At 43.9% G+C, this 17,929-nt stretch overlaps 1 protein-coding gene across 4 annotated transcripts in view; it reads left to right on the top strand.

Annotated features, from left to right (window-relative positions):
* The first annotated feature begins 6,883 nt into the window (after window positions 1-6,883).
* The window catches only part of FBXO31 (F-box protein 31), a 41,841-nt gene continuing 30,795 nt past the window's right edge, over window positions 6,884-17,929 (top strand). For 2 of the 4 annotated variants that reach the window (XM_036345621.1, XM_036345622.1), the window contains exon 1: window positions 6,884-7,283. In XM_036345621.1, the coding sequence (XP_036201514.1) occupies window positions 6,935-7,283 (349 nt within the window). In that variant the 5' untranslated portion in view covers window positions 6,884-6,934. The remainder of the gene's footprint in view (window positions 7,284-17,929) is intronic. The other 2 variants (XM_036345620.1, XM_036345623.1) reach the window with 2 other exon arrangements.

Genomic DNA, 17,929 nt, shown 5'->3' on the forward strand with positions numbered 1-17,929 from the left:
AGGAATTACCGTTTCTAACTCTGTAATTTCCTCAATAAATGTTCTCTTACAGTTTTGCATCTTACTCTGAATTCTTTCCTAGCCAGAACCCAAGCACTGAGGATGCTGAACCTAGTTTTGGTCTAACCCCATGGGTCAGATACCTGGTGCCATTCCTGCTGCCTACAACACATCTTTATGAACAGCAATCGATTCTTTGGCTGTTTTTGCTCTTTAATATCTAATACTTTGAAAGATTATCATATTTCCAGCATTTTGGCCCTTTTAAGTATGTAAAAGCCTTTTTTATATGCCTGTTTGATAAAGTAATTGGAGTGTGCTAATATGCATTACTATACAAATGTATAAGATATATTTCTTAAAGTGGTTTTAATACAGATGGAATTTTTTTCTTTATAGAGAAGCAAGTTTGTTAGAGTTCCCATCAATTATTCCCCACCACCAAAGCAATGATGTTAGTTGTAGCTCTTTATTCTGTCTACAAAAGAACAGTGGATTTGTGCATGTGTCACTTGCTGTCTCACGTATTCTTTTTTCCTCTTTCTGTCACAGTTCTTTACCTTTAAAATCTGATAATATACAGTTAATAAAGAACACTTGGACATTTTATCTGGTTTCCAAAATTCTAAAGATTTAAGCTTCCAGTGTACTATCTTGATTGTTTTTATTCCGTGAAGATTGAAAAAAAAATCCAGTAAGTGCTTATTATGTACCTACCTTCTGCCAAACACAAAATGATCAGTTTTGAAGTACAAAGGGATTTTTATGATACTTAGTATTGACTGGTGAGTGCTTTCTTGGCTTAGTGCTACTTTGCAAGAAATGGACCTCTCATTCTCTTGCTGGATAACTGTTCCAAATGCAAGAGGGAGAAATAAATTATCTGGCATATGGGAGTGGGGGGAAGGGAAGGAGAGTTTCATATTTTCCTAGTCCCTTAAGCATCCATAAAGCATTACCAAATTACCGGGAGGCCTTGGTTCATTGTAATAGCCTCAAGGGATTAGCCTCAAGGGCTATGCTAGTGTTGGGAATGGATTACTCTTTGAGATTTTCAAGTACTGAAGTCCACATTTACAGTGGTTGTTATAGTCCTACCCCTAAGCTTGAGCTCCCACTTGAATCTAAAATCATATATTCTGCCTGGCCGGTGTGGTTCAGTGGTTGACTATTGATTTATGAACTAGGAGGTCATGGTTGGATTCCAGTCAGGACACATGCCCGGGGTTATGGGCTCAATCCCCAGGAGGGAGCGTTCAGGATGCAGCCAAATAGATGATTCTCCCATCAATGATGTTTCTTTCCCTCTCCCTTCCTATCTGTATTAACAAACATATATTAAAAAATAAAATAGAAAAAAACCCAAAAAATTAAAAATAATAATTAAAATAAAATAAAACCACATATCCCTACATATTTCTCAGGAAATCATCCAATTCAGTTGGTGTGTAAAGATTTCTCATAAGCATAATTTCCATTTTAGACTAGCATGTTTGAATAAATAATTAATGAGACTTAAAATGTATTACTTTAGGCCCTAGCTGGTTTGGCTCAGTGGACAGAGCGTCAACCTGAAGACTGAAGTGTCCCGGGCTTGGTTCTGATCAAGAGCACATGCCAGGTTGCAGGCTTGATCCCCAGTAGCGATATGCAGGAGGCAGCTGATCAATGATTCTCTCTCATTATTGATGTTTCTATCTCTCCTTCTCCCTTCCCTCTGAAACCAAATATATATATATATATATATATATATATATATATATATATATATATATATATATTTTTTTTTTTTTTTTTTAAGAAGTATTAATTTAGGCCCTGGCCAGGTTAACTCAGTTGGTTAGAGCATCATCCCGATATGCCAAGGTTGCAGGTTCAATCTCTCATCAGGGCGCATACAAGAAGCAATCACTTTGGGGTTGGGGGTATGGTGGAAGGCATGGAGGGGATAAATGGTGATAGAAAATTTCAATTAAATTAAAGAAGATGCAACAAATGAATGCATAAATTAGTGGACCAACAAATAAATGTTTCTTTCCCTCTCTAAAATTTTTTTTAAAAGTAACTTCATGTAACTTTTGAAAACAAGTGTGCTTGAGTGTATGTGAAAAATTTCATGTGCCTCCAATTGCAGTTTAATAGAAGTTTGATGTAGTGAAAAATATTCAGAGTGGTAAATTGATATTGTTCATGAATTATTTTAAGGTAGCTAATATAAACATAGTATGATTTATTTTTAGTTGAATAACAAATATTACAGTTCCTTGAAACAACCCATAAAAAAGGGGAAAGCAAAAGCACATCTTTCACTTAAATTTATTTAGTGTTTTCTCCAGGAATCTCCTGGTGCTTTTAAACTATCAAATAATCATTGTAGAAAGCCAAGCAGTGTCAGTTTTAAATAACTCTTACCCTATTTCTTTTTCCATAACATTAAATGACCATAATCATGGGGGAAATAATTTAACCGATAAGAATTGAATATGACATCACAGCATTATTGAGTAACGCAGCTGTAAATCATGCTAGCTATTTCTAAGAATCTGTCAAATGGGGCGTGAAACAGTAACCTGCTCTAGAACACATTAGGGTTATTTTTGCCACACTCAATATGGAGGGCAGGGCACACTGAGAAGTCGTTCACCTCCTCCGGCCTGTCCCGCCTCTCCTCTTTCTGATTGGAAGACATATTCCACCCTGGAAGTCCTCTGGGACACTATTGGCCCGTTGTCCAATCTGTCCGGTGTCATCTCCTTGCTCTTTAGAACAAGTAAACAAACAAGTATTGCTCAAGAGGAACGCATGAGCTATTCTCAGAAAGAATTCAGTCAGGAAGATTTTGCAGTTGACACCCAGTAGATGCAATCTGTGGGAGTGTCCTCACCGGGTCCTGGGAGGTTTTGCGAAAGAGGCCCTGTACTAGAATGCTTCCTCCCTGTGAAGCTCTGCCTCTGGGGTTCAACTTTAAAAATCAACAAACTAGTGCATACAGGAAAGCCATGGCAAATCATTCAGATAACCTAACATTATTTCTTAAATGAGTGAATAACAACTGATGAACTGGGTAACATTCCAAGGGTTTTGCTGCTGTTGTTTGCTTAATTCTAAATACATTTCAATGGATTGTTTTTCCAGCGTTTGCCCATACAGTATATGCGGCAGTTAAGGGATGCAACTGTTCAGACTCTCATTTTAAACCATGAACTTCTTGTTTAGCCTATGAATGTTTTCCCTTCACCCTGACTGTTTCTGCTGGGCAATGGATAAGATGACATTTTTCACGTCTAACAGCATGCATCAAGTTAACATGGCTTACTACTTTCAGGGCAACCAATTAAAAAATGCCCTGTCCTATATTCTACTTATTTCCTTAGATGTTACCAGTTCTCACTAACAAAGAGTTCATTGTTGTAGTATTAAAACAAATGATCTGTTCTATCTAGTTTTCCCTCATTTTATTATGATCCTCCTTAATGTTCTTTGTAAAGGATACAAGTTCTGCCGTAACCGGTTTGGCTCAGTGGATAGAGCGTCGGCCTGCGGACTGAAAGGTCCCAGGTTCGATTACGGTCAAGGGCATGTACCTTGGTTGCGGGCACATCCCCAGTAGGAGGTGTGCAGGAGGAGGCTGATCGATGTTTCTCTCTCATCGATGTTTCTGACTCTCTATCCCTCTCCTTCCTCTCTGTAAAAAATCAATAAAATATATATTTTAAAAAAATAAAAAATAAAAATAAAAAAAGGATACAAGTTCTGTATGAGGGCTTATAAAATTGTTCAAAGACACATAATGCTTTCAGCATTCAACATGTGAAAGTTCTCCGCTATATTCAAAGTCTTTCCCTTCTGGCTCCTCTACACCAACATGGATTACCCAAGCTCTCACAGCTGTCTTTTTCTTTCTGTTCTGATGGTCTGCACCAGTTCAATCCTTCAACATCTTTGTGAGTTATTGTACACAGCCTTCCTGCTATAAAGGATATATAGGCGTATCTTTTAGTTGCATAATTCAAATTATGAACACAGAATAGTTTAGCCATTCTATTAAAGATGAAAATTTGAACAAATTAATTTGTACATTTTAATATACTCTAAGCTCCCCTAGAAGAAAAATACAGTTTATTAATAGGGCCTAGTAGGGAATAGATATATTTCTTTAAAACTGACTGAGATGTAACAGTGGCAAGGATCATGCTTTAGAATAGAACCTATGGATCCACACTGAGCATAGCACATAGGCTAGTCAGGCATTCTGTAAATTTTTATTATATTATTCAGTACATTGCTGAGATATTTCCTAGTTTGGATGGTGATGGTGATGATGATAGCCCAACAGTCTTTTCTATGTCTGGTTCACATTCCTCCTTGTTTAATCTTTTAGCCAGTTTATTTGTTCTTTTTTTTCATTCAACAAACATTTATTCAGTAAACATTCACTGACTGCATGAAGGGTTAGTACATCTGTCATGTTGCGAGGGTTGCATCTAGTAAAGCCAAAGGAAGCAAGTGTCTACAATAAAACAATATGATGGTGCTTGTAATAAAGGGACCATCCTTCCTAGAAGGGGGTACCATTAGAGGACAAGAAGGAAGGGGGTTGGATTTAAAGGCACAGACTGGGGAGATGGGACTTCCTGGCAAAGGAGACAGCTTGAGCAAAGTGACAGAGATGTGACAAGACATGGTGAGTTCTGGCTAAGGAATCTGGTGGCACTGATTGAAAGATGTGTGTGGGGAATGAGGAGGCCAGGCTAGAGGATAGGACCAGATAGTGAGCTATTTTGTGTGATATGATAAGGAGTCAATAGGCCCACTAAGTACTTTGAAATAGGTGAGTGATAAGATGAGTCTGCTTTTTTACTTATGTTACTGTTTGAAGGAAGCCAGTTCTGGCAACTACAGAGGATGGATGGGAAAACCTTCTATATGCAGGTAGGTCAATATGATGTTATTTTTCATATATATATATATATTTTCTATTGATTTAGAAGCGAGAGGAAGAGAGAAAGAAACATCAATGATGAGAGAGAGTCATCAATCGCCTGCCTCCTACATGCCCCCTACTGGGGATTGAGCCCGAAACCCGGGCATATGCTCTGACTGGGAACTGAACTGTGACCTCCTGGTTCATAGGTTGACACTCAACGACTGAGCCACACTGGCCGGCCAGGCATCAGTGGCATTCTTAAGACAGGGCTCAGAAGTGGAGCCCCAAGCCCACCCTAAAACCATTGGGTCTGGCCTGTGGGGTGAGGGGAGAGGACACAGGTCTCTGTGCAAAGCTCTCTCTATCACAACTCGTGGCATCAAAACTAAGGTCACCGTTGTGGGGAATGGGACATCCTGTGCTGCTGATGGAAGGACATAGCGGCTTATCTGTGCTATTTCTGACTAAGGTGTTGTTTTTCCATTGTGTAGACCTAAGATGGTAAACATTTGAACTAAGGCACTGCTATTTTTTTTGTCAAAAGATGCACTTCCCCATTTATGGGATTCTGTGGACTAGGGTAGACTGCCCTCTTTTCTGCTTAGAGATTTCCTTATGGAGGTGGTGGTGGATAACCAGGAATTTGTGGAGGTTGGGCCCAGGGAAACTGGCAGGATTAGTCTTTTCTATTAGATCAGCAAGACCCCACACAAAACCAGAAACACTGGGTTTGCCAGTGGATTCTTAGCTTCCATTTAGATTCTGGGCAACTCCTCCAGCACTTCAGGGCATTGAAGTAAGTCTTGATCAGAAAGGAGTTGTAGAGCTGCTACTATAGCATCCGTACCCCTGGCTCTCCTCTCTGATGACAATTAATAACAGTTTCTTGTTATGAGTTATTTAAGGTGAAGCCACTGTCAAGAGGTAGCTGTACAGAGCCTCTAGAACACACGTGCCCTGGAGCATAGTAAACAAGGTAACAAGATCACTGACAGATGACACAGGATTTATCACGTAGCATGATTTCCCCTCTCCACTGTAATAAGGGCAGAAATGAGTGAATGTTAGTTTTTCGATAAAAGAGCTGACAGGCACAATTTAGGGTTCTATTTGGCTTACCTAGTTCGTAGAGCTTTAACAGCTGGCAATGCTTCCATCTGCCACTTAATCTCGCCTTCTGTGAGCAGCAGTCTTGGGGGCCATTTGGAGCTTTCTTTGCGAGGGGAGGGGGTCCTGGGGAGGAAGGTGTCCTTGGGGAATCCTGGGGGCCAGTCCTTGGGGCTCCCCTCAGGGGAGGTCCTAGCGGTTCTGGTGGGGGTTCGTGGGGCCCTCAGAGAGGGTCCCGGAGGGATTCATGGACGGAGGTTATTTGGGAGTTCTCTGGACCGTCCTGGGGAGAGGATCCTTGGGTCATGGGGAGGGGGGTGGAATGTCCTCCGGGGGATCCTTAGTGCCATCCTCGGCGCGGCAGACACACCTAAAGGCGCTCCTGGGTGAGGAGCGGCCTCCGCCAGCCGAGCCAGCTCAGCGCGGTGGGTTGCGCGTCAGCCCTATGCTCTGCAGCGGGTCGGTTTGGTCCTCACACGCGGCAGCTCGCCCTTTTGCTGCCACACTCACGTCTTTAGTCGGGAAGGGGCGGCCGTGGCGCGTTTGTGGGTGACATTCTTTTCCCGTGCAAGCTCCGCGAGGGGGACAGGAGGCCCGCAGACCTCAGGCGAGCCGAGGCCAGAGCCCCCGGGGGTCGCCGGCCCTTTAGGAGAGGGCGCGGCGGATCACCCACCCCCGCAGGCGGGGCTCACCGGGGCGGGGCCTCTGCAGGTCCCCCTTGGGGGCGGGGCCGAGGCGAGTGGGGGCGTGGCTAGGTTTCCGACTGGGCGGGGCTGGGCGCTGATGGGCGGGACTAGGCCTGGGGGCTCGGCTGGGCGCTCCCGCGGGGCGGGGCCGGCTGACAGCGGCGCAGGCGCAGGCGCGGCGGCGGCGGCGGCGGCGGCGGTTACGCGGACGGGCATGGCGGTGTGCGCTCGTCTCTGTGGGGTGGGCCCTTCGCGGGGGTGTCGGCGTCGCCAGCAGCGCCGGGACCCGGCCGAGACGGCGGCGGCCGACAGCGAGCCGGACACGGACCTGGAAGAGGAGCGCATCGAGGCGGGCGCGGCGGAGCTGTGCAGTGAGTGGAGCGGCCGGAGCTCGAGCCCCTCGCCACCCCCGCGCTGCTCGCTGCTGGAGCTGCCTCCCGAGCTGCTGGTGGAGATCTTCGCCTCGCTGCCCGGCACTGACCTGCCCAGCCTGGCCCAGGTCTGCACCAAGTTCTGTCGCATCCTGCACAACGACACCATCTGGAGACGGCGCTGCCGGGAGGGTGCGTGCAGGGTAGCGGGGGTCCGGGCCTGGAGGGGGCTCGTGGCGGAGGTCCGGGCGTGGGGGAAGGTTCGGGGCTTGGGAGGGTGCTCGGAGGTCCGGTGGCAGGTGTACGGGCCTGGAAGGGTCTGAGGTCCCCAAGGGCCCTGGACAGAGACCTGCCATAGTCGGGGGCCTCATGAGCAGGGTGGACTCGGGGGTCTCGGCTCCCCATGGGCCCTAGATGGAGACCTGCCACAGATCGGGAAGCACCAGGGGCGGTCCCGGTTGTGTGTGTGTGTGTGTGTGTGTGTGTGTGTGTGTGTGTGTGTGTGTTGGGGGGAGGGGCGGTCCGGCCACAGATCCGGGGCGCGGGGGCGGGCGAGGTAGCGTTCTCCGTGGGCATTGGGGTGCTCGGGAGAGGGATGAGGGATCTCTCCCAGCTGCGGGAACTGGACGCCACGGAGCCAAGGGAAGTGACGCGAGCTGGGTGGGGGTGGGGGTGGGGGTCCTTGTAGGTGTGAGACCCTGGAGGTTTAGGCCAAGCAGTAACCTGACATCTGCAGGCGCCCTCCTGGTCCCCGGCCCTTTGGGCGCGGGGTGGGGGTGAGAAGCAGAGGAGAGCGATCAAGGTGGACTTGAGTAGGTATGGAGCAGAGGGGGTGTTTGGAGATTCTTCTGAGAGAAGGACTGGTCTGTGGACAGGTGGGTGGAGCTGGGTAGTGCTGGAGTGGTTGCTGTCTCCCTCAGGGATGCTGGTGGCATCAGTGAGGGTAGCGAGTAGTTTTGTAACAAATCCCAGGAGGGTTTACTTAATCCAGAGTGCAAGGCCCTCTTCGTTTAAACCTTGACAAATCTTTGATGTTCAATAAGCTCCCATATATTGGTAAACAGGATAGGTAAGAAAAAATCTGAACAACGCAGAACAGCAAAAGAATGAAAGTAAGAATCATCAGGGAGCATTTGAGATCTTACTGCCTGGCATGTGTCATCAGCTTGGCTCAAATAAACTTTTTTTTTTTTTTTTAAGGTAAGAATCATCAGAGTCCCTACAATAAAAAGTAAACCCTTAAAATTTTGGAAAATATCTCTCCATGTACACATGTAGAGTCATGTACATGTTTTTACTTAAATGAGATACTATGTAAATTACCTTAGAGACAGTTTAGCATAAGAAAGCTTCATACTATTCCCCTGCATACATGTGCCACAGACTAGTTCCCTACTGATAGGCTTAAATTTGCAATGTTTCCTTGTCATAAACAGTGCTTCCAAGATCGCCTGTGTGCATTTCCTAGGAATTTATGAGACATACAAGCACCTTTTAGAACTTCTGAGATTATCTTCTTAGTGTGTACTTCCCAAAGAGGGAGTACGGGCAGTAGGATAGCACACTGATAACACCTTAGCTACTCATTGCCCAGCTGTTGGAATTTGCACCCCCAGGAAGGCTACATGAGAAGGCCTCCTTTCTCACATCCTCCCGGACAACGGGATCAGCCAGTCGTCTTCTCTCTCCCGTAAACCTCAGTGCCTAAGACTCCGGATTTGTAGTGATCAGGGAAGGCGCTGTGTATCTGTGGAGAGGTCCTGGACTTGCTGCTTCACCTGCCCAAGTATTAGCGGGAAGTACTGTCCCGTAGGGTCATTTTGGGGGTTAAATAAGGTGATACATGTGAAGCCCTCACCCTCTAAATGGTTTAATTATGCTTCATGGCTATTTTTTCTTAAATTTTTTTTTATTGATTTAGAGAGGGGGAGAGAGAGAGAGAGAGAGAGAGAGAGAGAGAGAGAGAAACAAGAATCAGTGGTTACCTGTATGCACCCCGATTGGGATCATACCTGCAACCTGGATATGTGTCCAAACCGGGAACTGAACGTGAAGCATTTTGGTGTACAGGACTACACTCCAACCGACTGAGCCACACCGGCGCTATGTGCTGGTTCATTCTTTGAAGAGGCCAGACTTTTGTTCCTTCACTTATTTTTTTTTCCATTATACCCAGTATGACAGTGAACAATCTCATATGTGTTTCTTTGGACACAGATAAGTTTGAAAATTTTCCTAAGAAATACTAGTATATCCAGAAGCAATGTTGCCGGGCAGTGGGCTTTGAGATTTGCAGGTTTTGTTTTTTTAGATTTGAAGTTTTACTAGATACTATCCAGTTATTTCCTGGAATGGTTTTACCTATTTACACACCAGAAAAGTCACAAAATATAAAATACAAATGCCCAGTACGCATTATCACAAAATAGCTGCCTTTTGTGGACCAGGTTATCTCACTTAATCCAATATCTGCTAGGTTGTCTCTAATTGAATGATCCATCTTTTAAAATGTGTGCCACTCTGGGTGAGAAGCAGCATCTCAGCTTAATTTGCATATGCCTGATAACTAGTAAGGATGCACATTTCAGAAATAAAGTTATTGGAAATTTGGATTTTTTTTTACTTGCTTATCCTTAACCTTTGCCCTCTTTTTCTGTTGTTATTTTTCTTACTGACTTGTGGGTTTTTTAAATTTAATCTGGGTAGATTTCTGTTTAATATATTGCAAAATATTTTCTATGAAGATGGTTGACAGTTAGGTCTTTGATTTCACTATTTCATTCTCATAGCTTTAATTTCCAGCTTATTTAGGTCAATAAATGGACAATCCTATAGTTGTCTCCAAGAGTTAGTATCATTGTGATTGGATTTATATGTAAGAATAGTTGTGTACAAGACAAGTGTGGTCTTAACTCTCTGATCCCCACAATTTTATCTTTCCTGAACTAGACATTAGGTTATAGTGGGTGTTAATGAGGCCAAAGTCAAGTCTATGTGGGTGAAAACCAAAGCTCTCCCAGCCTTGGTAAATAGAAGTCAGGATCTCAGACTGGTTGAGGAGGTGGATGGTCCTAGCCTAGCCCATCAGGTTTCCTGATGGGATAATGATGGATCCAGTTTTTAGTGTCTTGGGAGAGTGAGTGAGACTAACTAATGAATTTGAATGTTTACTACTCAATGTTTATGTGTTTGCTTTCTGTGTTTTGATAATTGGGTTTTCCAGAACAGAAAACAAGCCACAAGAAAAACAGGATGCCATACACCTGTGTTATTGCCTCAAAGACTTTTGGGCCATGATTAACTTTAAGGGTGCCAACAAGGCATGTCTGTTTAATAGCTCTTTCTAAAATGATAGGATGATTTTGGGGCAGGGGGGAGCTACACGAGAAACTTAAAATGAAGTAGCTTTTTATATTGTTTGGTAAAAAGTTCACAATTTCCAGTGTCCTGGTAGTAATATATTCGCAATAATAAATCAGTTATTTTTGTAGAACTTGGGCCATTGTAGCCCCCTGCATGTCGGAACTGTGGGAGTAAATATTTCCTAGTGGTATTTCTCTGGGCAGATAAAAAGACTGCTATTGAGAAGCCAAATCGGTGCTCCTGATTTGGGGCAAGTATGTGACAAAACAGGTGATATTTTCCCCTCTTACAGGACACCAAACACAGTCTTCCAGGCAGGGGCGGGTAGATGGAGGGTAAACACGTTTTGATGCATCATTCCTTTGGCTACAGGCCTCCTGCACGTGGGACTATAAATAAGTCATCATTTCGCAGAGTACCAGGGGTGCAAGCCAAGTACATTATTTTGCCTTTGACCCTGGCGGTGCTTTTTTTGGTTAATACTTCACCATCTAGTTGGTGGATTTTTAAATGCTCGCCAATTTTAACACTGTTAATTTATGCAATGTTTCATGAAGTCCACCTAATGCTAACGAGTTTACAAAATTCAGACCATAGTTCTAAATCAGAGTATTCAAGTAATAACAGAAGATAAATAAAAAAAGAGAAATACTCATATATGTATTTTTCCATTTAACATTGAACTCTAAATATTGAGTCATAATAATTTCACATTTTTCAGCTCAGTGCCTGCTGCCACTATCAGGTTTTGAATTAATAATATGTAATTTCCCCATATCTTTCCTTCATGGTAAGTGGTTTTATTGACACAGGGAAGAATATTTGTATAATAGTTTGATCAGTTATAGGTGTAATGTGGGTTTACATTCCAACAGAATTAGAAATATCATTTTTCCATAATGTGTGATCTTTATGACAGAAATGGGAAATTAAAAACCAATACGTAATTTTGTTTTTGCATCTAGAAGAAAATGCTACTTTCTGTTTGATATACTGATGCAAAATATGAGAAATGTGGCTTTTATTCAATGTGGCTGAAATTGGAAGGGCCATCGCTGGAAGAGGTGAAATGGGCAAGTTGTTGGTCTTAAGATTGGCTTAAGAAATATGTGTTGCCTGGCCAGCATGGCTCAGTGAGGGTCAATCTATGAATCAGGAGGTGACAGTTCGATTCCTGGTCAGGACATGTGTCCAGGTTGCAGCTCGATCCCCAGTGTAGGGCGTGCAGGAGGCAGCTGAATCATTGATTCTCTCTCATCTTTGATGTTTCTATCTCTCTCTCCCTGTTTCTTCCTCTCTGAAAGCAATAAAAAAATTTTTTAAATAAGAATCTTTAAAAAATAAAAAATAAATATTTTTTGATTCCTGTTAACCAGATACTTCTTGAGCCCACCAGGGAAGGTGGGTTGGCAGTTGGATAAACAAACTGTCCAGGTCATAGAAACACATGTCTCTCCATCATGAGAAGAGAAAGCCAGGCTACCTACTGGACTTGCAGTAGGATCGCAGAACTACAGGGAAAACCTTTATCCTTTTCTTCTGCTTTGCTAGTTGAAAGGACTATAGGTCTCTGTATTTTTACAAGTTGAATCTCATGTGCTGCTTCGTAGAGAAACCTAGCCCTTTCAGTTAGCAAAGTAAAAAAGGATAAAGAAAAATGGTGCCTCCTAAGACTTCCTGTTTTTTAACCTTATGAAAGTGAGCTGGAAAGTGAGTCTGGTACCCAGAAAGCATTGAGTAAAGATTTCCCCTTGGCCCTATTTCATTGGACAGACACTGGTGACTTGCCAAAAACAATTGGTTGGTTGTTAGAGATCCAGGCACTGCCGTTTTTACTGTGTTTATTAAATGATTATGTAATGTGCCCTAACTGGTTTGGCTCAGTGGATAGAGCGTCGGCCTGCGGACTCAAGGGTCCCAGGTTCGATTCCGGTCAAGGTCATATACCTTGGTTATGGGCAGATACCCACTGGAGAGTGTGCAGGAGGCAGCTGATCGATGTTTCTCTCTCATCGATGTTTCTAACTCTCTATCCCTCTCCCTTCCTCTCTGTAAAAAATCAATAAAATGTATTTTTAAAAAAAGAAAAAAATGATTATGTAATGCATTTGAAGATCTGAGTTTGTCTTTCTGGCTGTAAAGGGCATGCAAATAAATACAAGGGCGATTTGGGCCTTTGGGGAGGAACAAGTGTCCTCCCCCAAATCAGGCCCTTTCAGGAGATGGCCTGGGTTCCAAACTTATGAGTCAGCGTCCTTTGCCAGTGATGCCATCACTGTCCACTCAGTAGCGATGGAGAGTAAACCTGGAATTGCCAGGCCTGCTTGTCTAGTATTGGTGGAGGAATAGGGACGTGTCTGGAATATTATGCCCTAGCTGGTTTGGCTCAGTGGATAGAGAGTCAGTGGATGGAAGGGTCCCAGGTTCGATTCCGGTCAAGGGCACATGCCTGGGTTGTGGACTTGATCCCCAGTAGGGAACATCCAGGAGGCAGCCAATCAATGATTCTTTCTCATCATTGATGTTTCTAACTCTCTTTCCCTCTCCCTTCCTCTCTGAAATCAATAAAGATATATTAAAAAAAAAAAAAAGGAGCCAGTGTGAGATGATGGCAGTCAGACCATGGGCTTATCTCCTGGTCTCAAAATGGGTACTGAGGAAGAGCAGGTGTGTGTGCACTCAGGAGGAACGGATGTGTGGGATAACAGATGGGCCTTAGCCTGAGTGGGTCTCCTGAGGCCCCGGGGTGGGGGTACCTGTCATGGGAGCCGGTTGGGGGTCAAAGTCATCTAACTGGAAGAGCAAAGTTTCTCAAGGTCCCTATTGGCATCCAGACTGTTTATCTTTGCAGGGGTGGACCTGTTGGGAATAGTCACACTGATTTATGTAGGTGGTTTCAGCTGTCCTCAGGAACTATTTGTGTAGCATCCTGAATGTTCTAGTTTAATAGGAGGCTCCTATGGGCCATGTCCAGGTTTTGTTTTTTCCATTCTTTCCCATCCTAAGATGAGCTGGGTGCAGAGTGTTTTCTACATTGGCTACATTATTATATTTTTAAAGGGCATTACATGCATCTGCAAGAATAGCTGAGTAAAGCAGCTGCTAGAGAATCCACAGGGGGCTTGAAATTAGGGCTCTGTTGTTGAGGATTGTTCTTGAATATTCGCTCAAGAGGAGCTGTGTCAGGAAACCTAGGAGCCTCCGTACCCACTCCTCCTTCCTACCCGCTCCCGCCCTCTTGCCTTTAGCTTATTTTTTAGCCTCGGAAGTAAAAGTTTTAACCATATTTTATTAAGGGTTACAGTTATCTTCTAATTTAGTACAAACAAAAATGCAGTCTTTCCGATCCATACCGCCTTTTAGTTTTATTTAGAAGACTGAGAGTTTACAGCAGGTAGGAAACAAGCCAGCAGCATTCCTCTAGTCACTCCGCCCCTTCTCCTTGGCTCCCTCCTGCTTGCCAGGTGCCAAATCTGGGTTGCACCTTCCTTTCCTCCTGTCTCCCTTACATGGTGGTACAGTGGCCTCCTCACTGGACACCCCCCAACTTGCGTTTCCAGGTGCATCTCTACTGGCTCCACCCACAGGTTAATAGTCCACTCTGCAGGCCCTGCCCATGCTGCCTTTCTCCCTAAGACTTCAGTGCTTCTGTGTTGCCTGTGGACCTCGTCTCTGACATTCCAGCCCCTCCAGGACCAAGAGAGAACCTCCCTTTCCAGACTTATCTCGTGTGCCCACAAGCTTGCTTCAGATGGTGTCTAAGCACCGTGCCTTTCCAAGGTGGCAGAGTTCCCTTCTAAGTGGTGTTTTTTGGGACAAGGAGGCTAAGTCCTCTCTAATTATAGTCTCCCAATACTGAGGCAGTGCACAGAGTAATGACGTCAACTTTCTTTTTCCCCTTCTTTTCCAGTGCAAAGTGTGTATAGATCTCAGCCACACTGGCATGGGTACCATCTTCTCTTTTAGGAAAGGAGCCTAAAGAAGCAGATGTGTGTCCATTGGGCTCTCCTGTGGGGGCTAGAGAGTAGAAAAGAGAGAGAGAAAACTCTTGTATGCCATTCCCACCCATTGAGACTGACTAGATTCAGTGCATACTCAGAAATGTGCTGCCTGGCTAGGTAGATCAGATGGTTGGAGCATCGTCCTGTACACCAAAAGATTGCAGGTTCGATTCCTAGTCGGCACATATCTAGGTTGTGGGTTTTATCCCCGGTCGGGGCACATATAGGAGGTAACTGATCAGTGTCTTTCTCTCCCCACTTCCAACCCCCCTCTTCCCTGCCCCCCCCCCCCCGTCCCCTTCTCTCTAAAATAAAAAAATAAATATCCTCGGGCAAGGATTTAAAAAAAAGAAGAAGAAATGTGCTATGGGACAGAGTTTGTTTTGTTTTGTTTTTAAAAAAATATTTTTATTGATTTCAGAAAGGAAGGGAGAGGGAGAGAAAAACATCAGTGAGATGAGAATCATTCATTGGCTGCCTCCTGCACGCCCCCTACTGGGAATTGAGTCCCCAACCCAGGCATGTGTCCTGACCAAGAATCAAACTGTGACCTCCTGGTTCATAGGTTGATGCTCAACTGCTGAGCCACACTGGCTGGGCTGGGACAGTTTTTGGTTAGCCCCATCATATGGCACTGGCTTCATTGGACAGGGAAAGCAAGACGGGAGGTGGGCAGCCCCTGGCAGTTAGGTGCAGCTTCAGTGTTAACTTGACTCCGGCCAAACTACAGGCTGTTTTTTAACTCTTGGCAAAACATCTTTCAAATAGCTTTTTGAAAAATTTCTGGTTGGAATATTTGAAGTGGCAATTTAATTTTTTATTGTGGTAACATATACCTAAAGTAAAATTTTCTATCTTAACCAATTTTTTAAGCGTGCAGTTGAGTGGCATCAAGTACGTTCACATTGTTGTGCAACCATTACCCTCCATCTGATCTCCGTAGCTCTTTCCAGCTTCCCAAACTGAAACTCTGTTCCTGTTAAAAACTAACTCCCCAACATTAAAGCATGCAACAGACTGACATATTTCAGAGGGAAGTGGGGGGGGGCAGGAAGACATTAACTAAAGAACTTACATGCATGTATGCATAACCCATGGATATAGACAATAGTGTGGTGAAGGCCTGGGGAGGGGGCAGGAGCAGGGTGCAAGAGGGTCAGTTGGTGGGGCAGGAGTAGGGGTCATCTGTCATACTTTCAACAAGTGAGATAAATTAAACAAAAAAAGAACTCCCCATTTTCCATTCCCCACTCCCTGGCCACCACCATTCTCCTTTCTGTCTCTATGAATTCAACTCCTCTAGGGACCTTAAATAAATGAAGTCATATAGTATTTGCCCTTTTGTGATTAGCTTATCTCACTCAGCATAATGTCCTCAAGGCTCATCCTTGAGGACATTGTAGCATGTGTCAGGATTTCTTTTCTTTTAAAGACTGCATAGTATTGCAACTTATGGATGGATCACATCTTGTTTATCCATTCATCGGTATATGGACACTTGGGTTACTTCCGCCTTTGGCTATTGTGAGTAATGCTGCTGTGAAGTGGATATTTGAGTCCCTGCTTTCAATTTATTTTATTTGTATACCCAGAAGTAGGATAATAAATGGATCATGTGGCAATTCTATGTTTTATTGTTTGAGAAAATGCACCAGACTGTTTACCAGATTATGACCATTTGATTTTATAAATTTTCTCAAAGTCCAGCTCACCCATTTTTCTCCCCCATCCCAACTTTAAAAAAAATATATTTTTATTGATTTCAGAGAGGAAGAGAGAGGGACACACACACACACACACACACACACACACACACACACATCAATGATGAGAGAGAATCATTGATTGGCTGCCTTCTGCACACCCTCCACCTGGAATTGAGCCTGCAACCCAGACATGTGCCCTGACCGTGAACTGAACTGTGACCTCCCCTTCCCAACTTTTTCATACTTTGTTGCCATCTTTGGGGTAGATGCTTTCAAAAGATAATTTCATAAATTACCTTATGTGCTAGGTTAGTAAGGAAACTTTTGAATTGACAGCCTGCAACACCAAATCCCATACTTAACACCTTGCTGACCAGCTAGTTCAAGCCAGAACTCACCCATGTGGCTGGCTACTTTCAGTAGTTTTGGCAACCCATGATTCTCCCTTGCTGTTTCACAGACCAGTGTTTTGTTCTTCAATAAGAGTTCAGCTGAAGCCGAAACCGGTTTGGCTCAGTGGATAGAGCGTCGGCCTGCGGACTGAAGGGTCCCAGGTTCGATTCTGGTTAAGGGCATGTACCTGGGTTGCGGGCACATCCCCAGTGGGAGATGTGCAGGAGGCAGCTGATCGATGTTTCTCTCTCATCGATGTTTCTAACTCTCTATCTCTCTCCCTTCCTCTCTGTAAAAAATCAATAAAATATATTTAAAAAAAAAAAAAGAATTCAGCTGAAGACACGCTGTTGTAGTAATTATTTTGGTAAATATGATTCCAAGAACCAAGACAAGGCCATAAGATGGATAATATAGTCTGTTGTAACTTTTTGCCTTCACCCCTATATATCTTGAAGTTGCAAATATAGCCATTCTCACTTTCACAATGCATCGTTACTAAAATTCCATATTTTGTTATTTTTGCCGGATTGTATGTCTTAAATCTTATGTGTCCTCACCATTGAGTGACAACTGCTGCTTTGCTATATGTAAAGACTTAAATTTCGAGATGAAGTGACCCAAGAGAGGTCTGACTTTGTAAAGACGGTCTGTGTTACATGTTGTTTGTGAATTATCATTCAGATGAAAGAATATAAGTATTTGCTCTAACCTCTTAGTCATAGTTTTTGGAACTATGGATGACTCAAGTAAAGGATTGGTTGACAAGTAATCTTTCCATTCTGGCTTCTTCATTAGTCCCATCAATATAATTAAACCAAGAAACTTATTTATCCTATATAATAAAAGGCTAATATGCAAATTGACCAAACAGCAGAACCAGCAGTTGCAATGATGCGCACTGACCACAGAGGGAGTGCTGTTCATGGCTGGCGAGTGCTGCGGGGGTGGCAGGAGCCTCTCCCGCCTCTGTGGCAGTGCTAAGACGTCAGTCGGACATCCCTGAGGGCTTCTGGACTGCGAAAGGGCACTGGCCAGGCTGAGGGACATCCCCCTCAACCCCCTATGCACGAATCTCGTGCACCGAGCCTCTAGTATCTATATAAGTAATGTCCATCCATGTTGAAGTTTGAGCAGAGGTTTTGTGCTATTTTTGTATTTGGTGGTGGTATAAATTGGTTTAAGACATAATCAGATAGAAAAAAATCCTTATCAAAAAATAAATTGGTTGCTTCACTTATACTTTAGGGGTCTTCAAATTGAACAGTTGTGTCTGAAATATTTGTATAATTCTTCAAGGCAGAAAAATGTCTTTTTCTGCCCATTCTTGAGAATCACTTTCACTGTCAGAGATACTATCACATTTCTCTTTTGC

The sequence above is a fragment of the Myotis myotis genome, unplaced genomic scaffold, assembly GCF_014108235.1.
Source record: "Myotis myotis isolate mMyoMyo1 unplaced genomic scaffold, mMyoMyo1.p scaffold_m19_p_19, whole genome shotgun sequence".
NCBI classification, from domain to species: Eukaryota; Metazoa; Chordata; class Mammalia; order Chiroptera; family Vespertilionidae; genus Myotis; species Myotis myotis.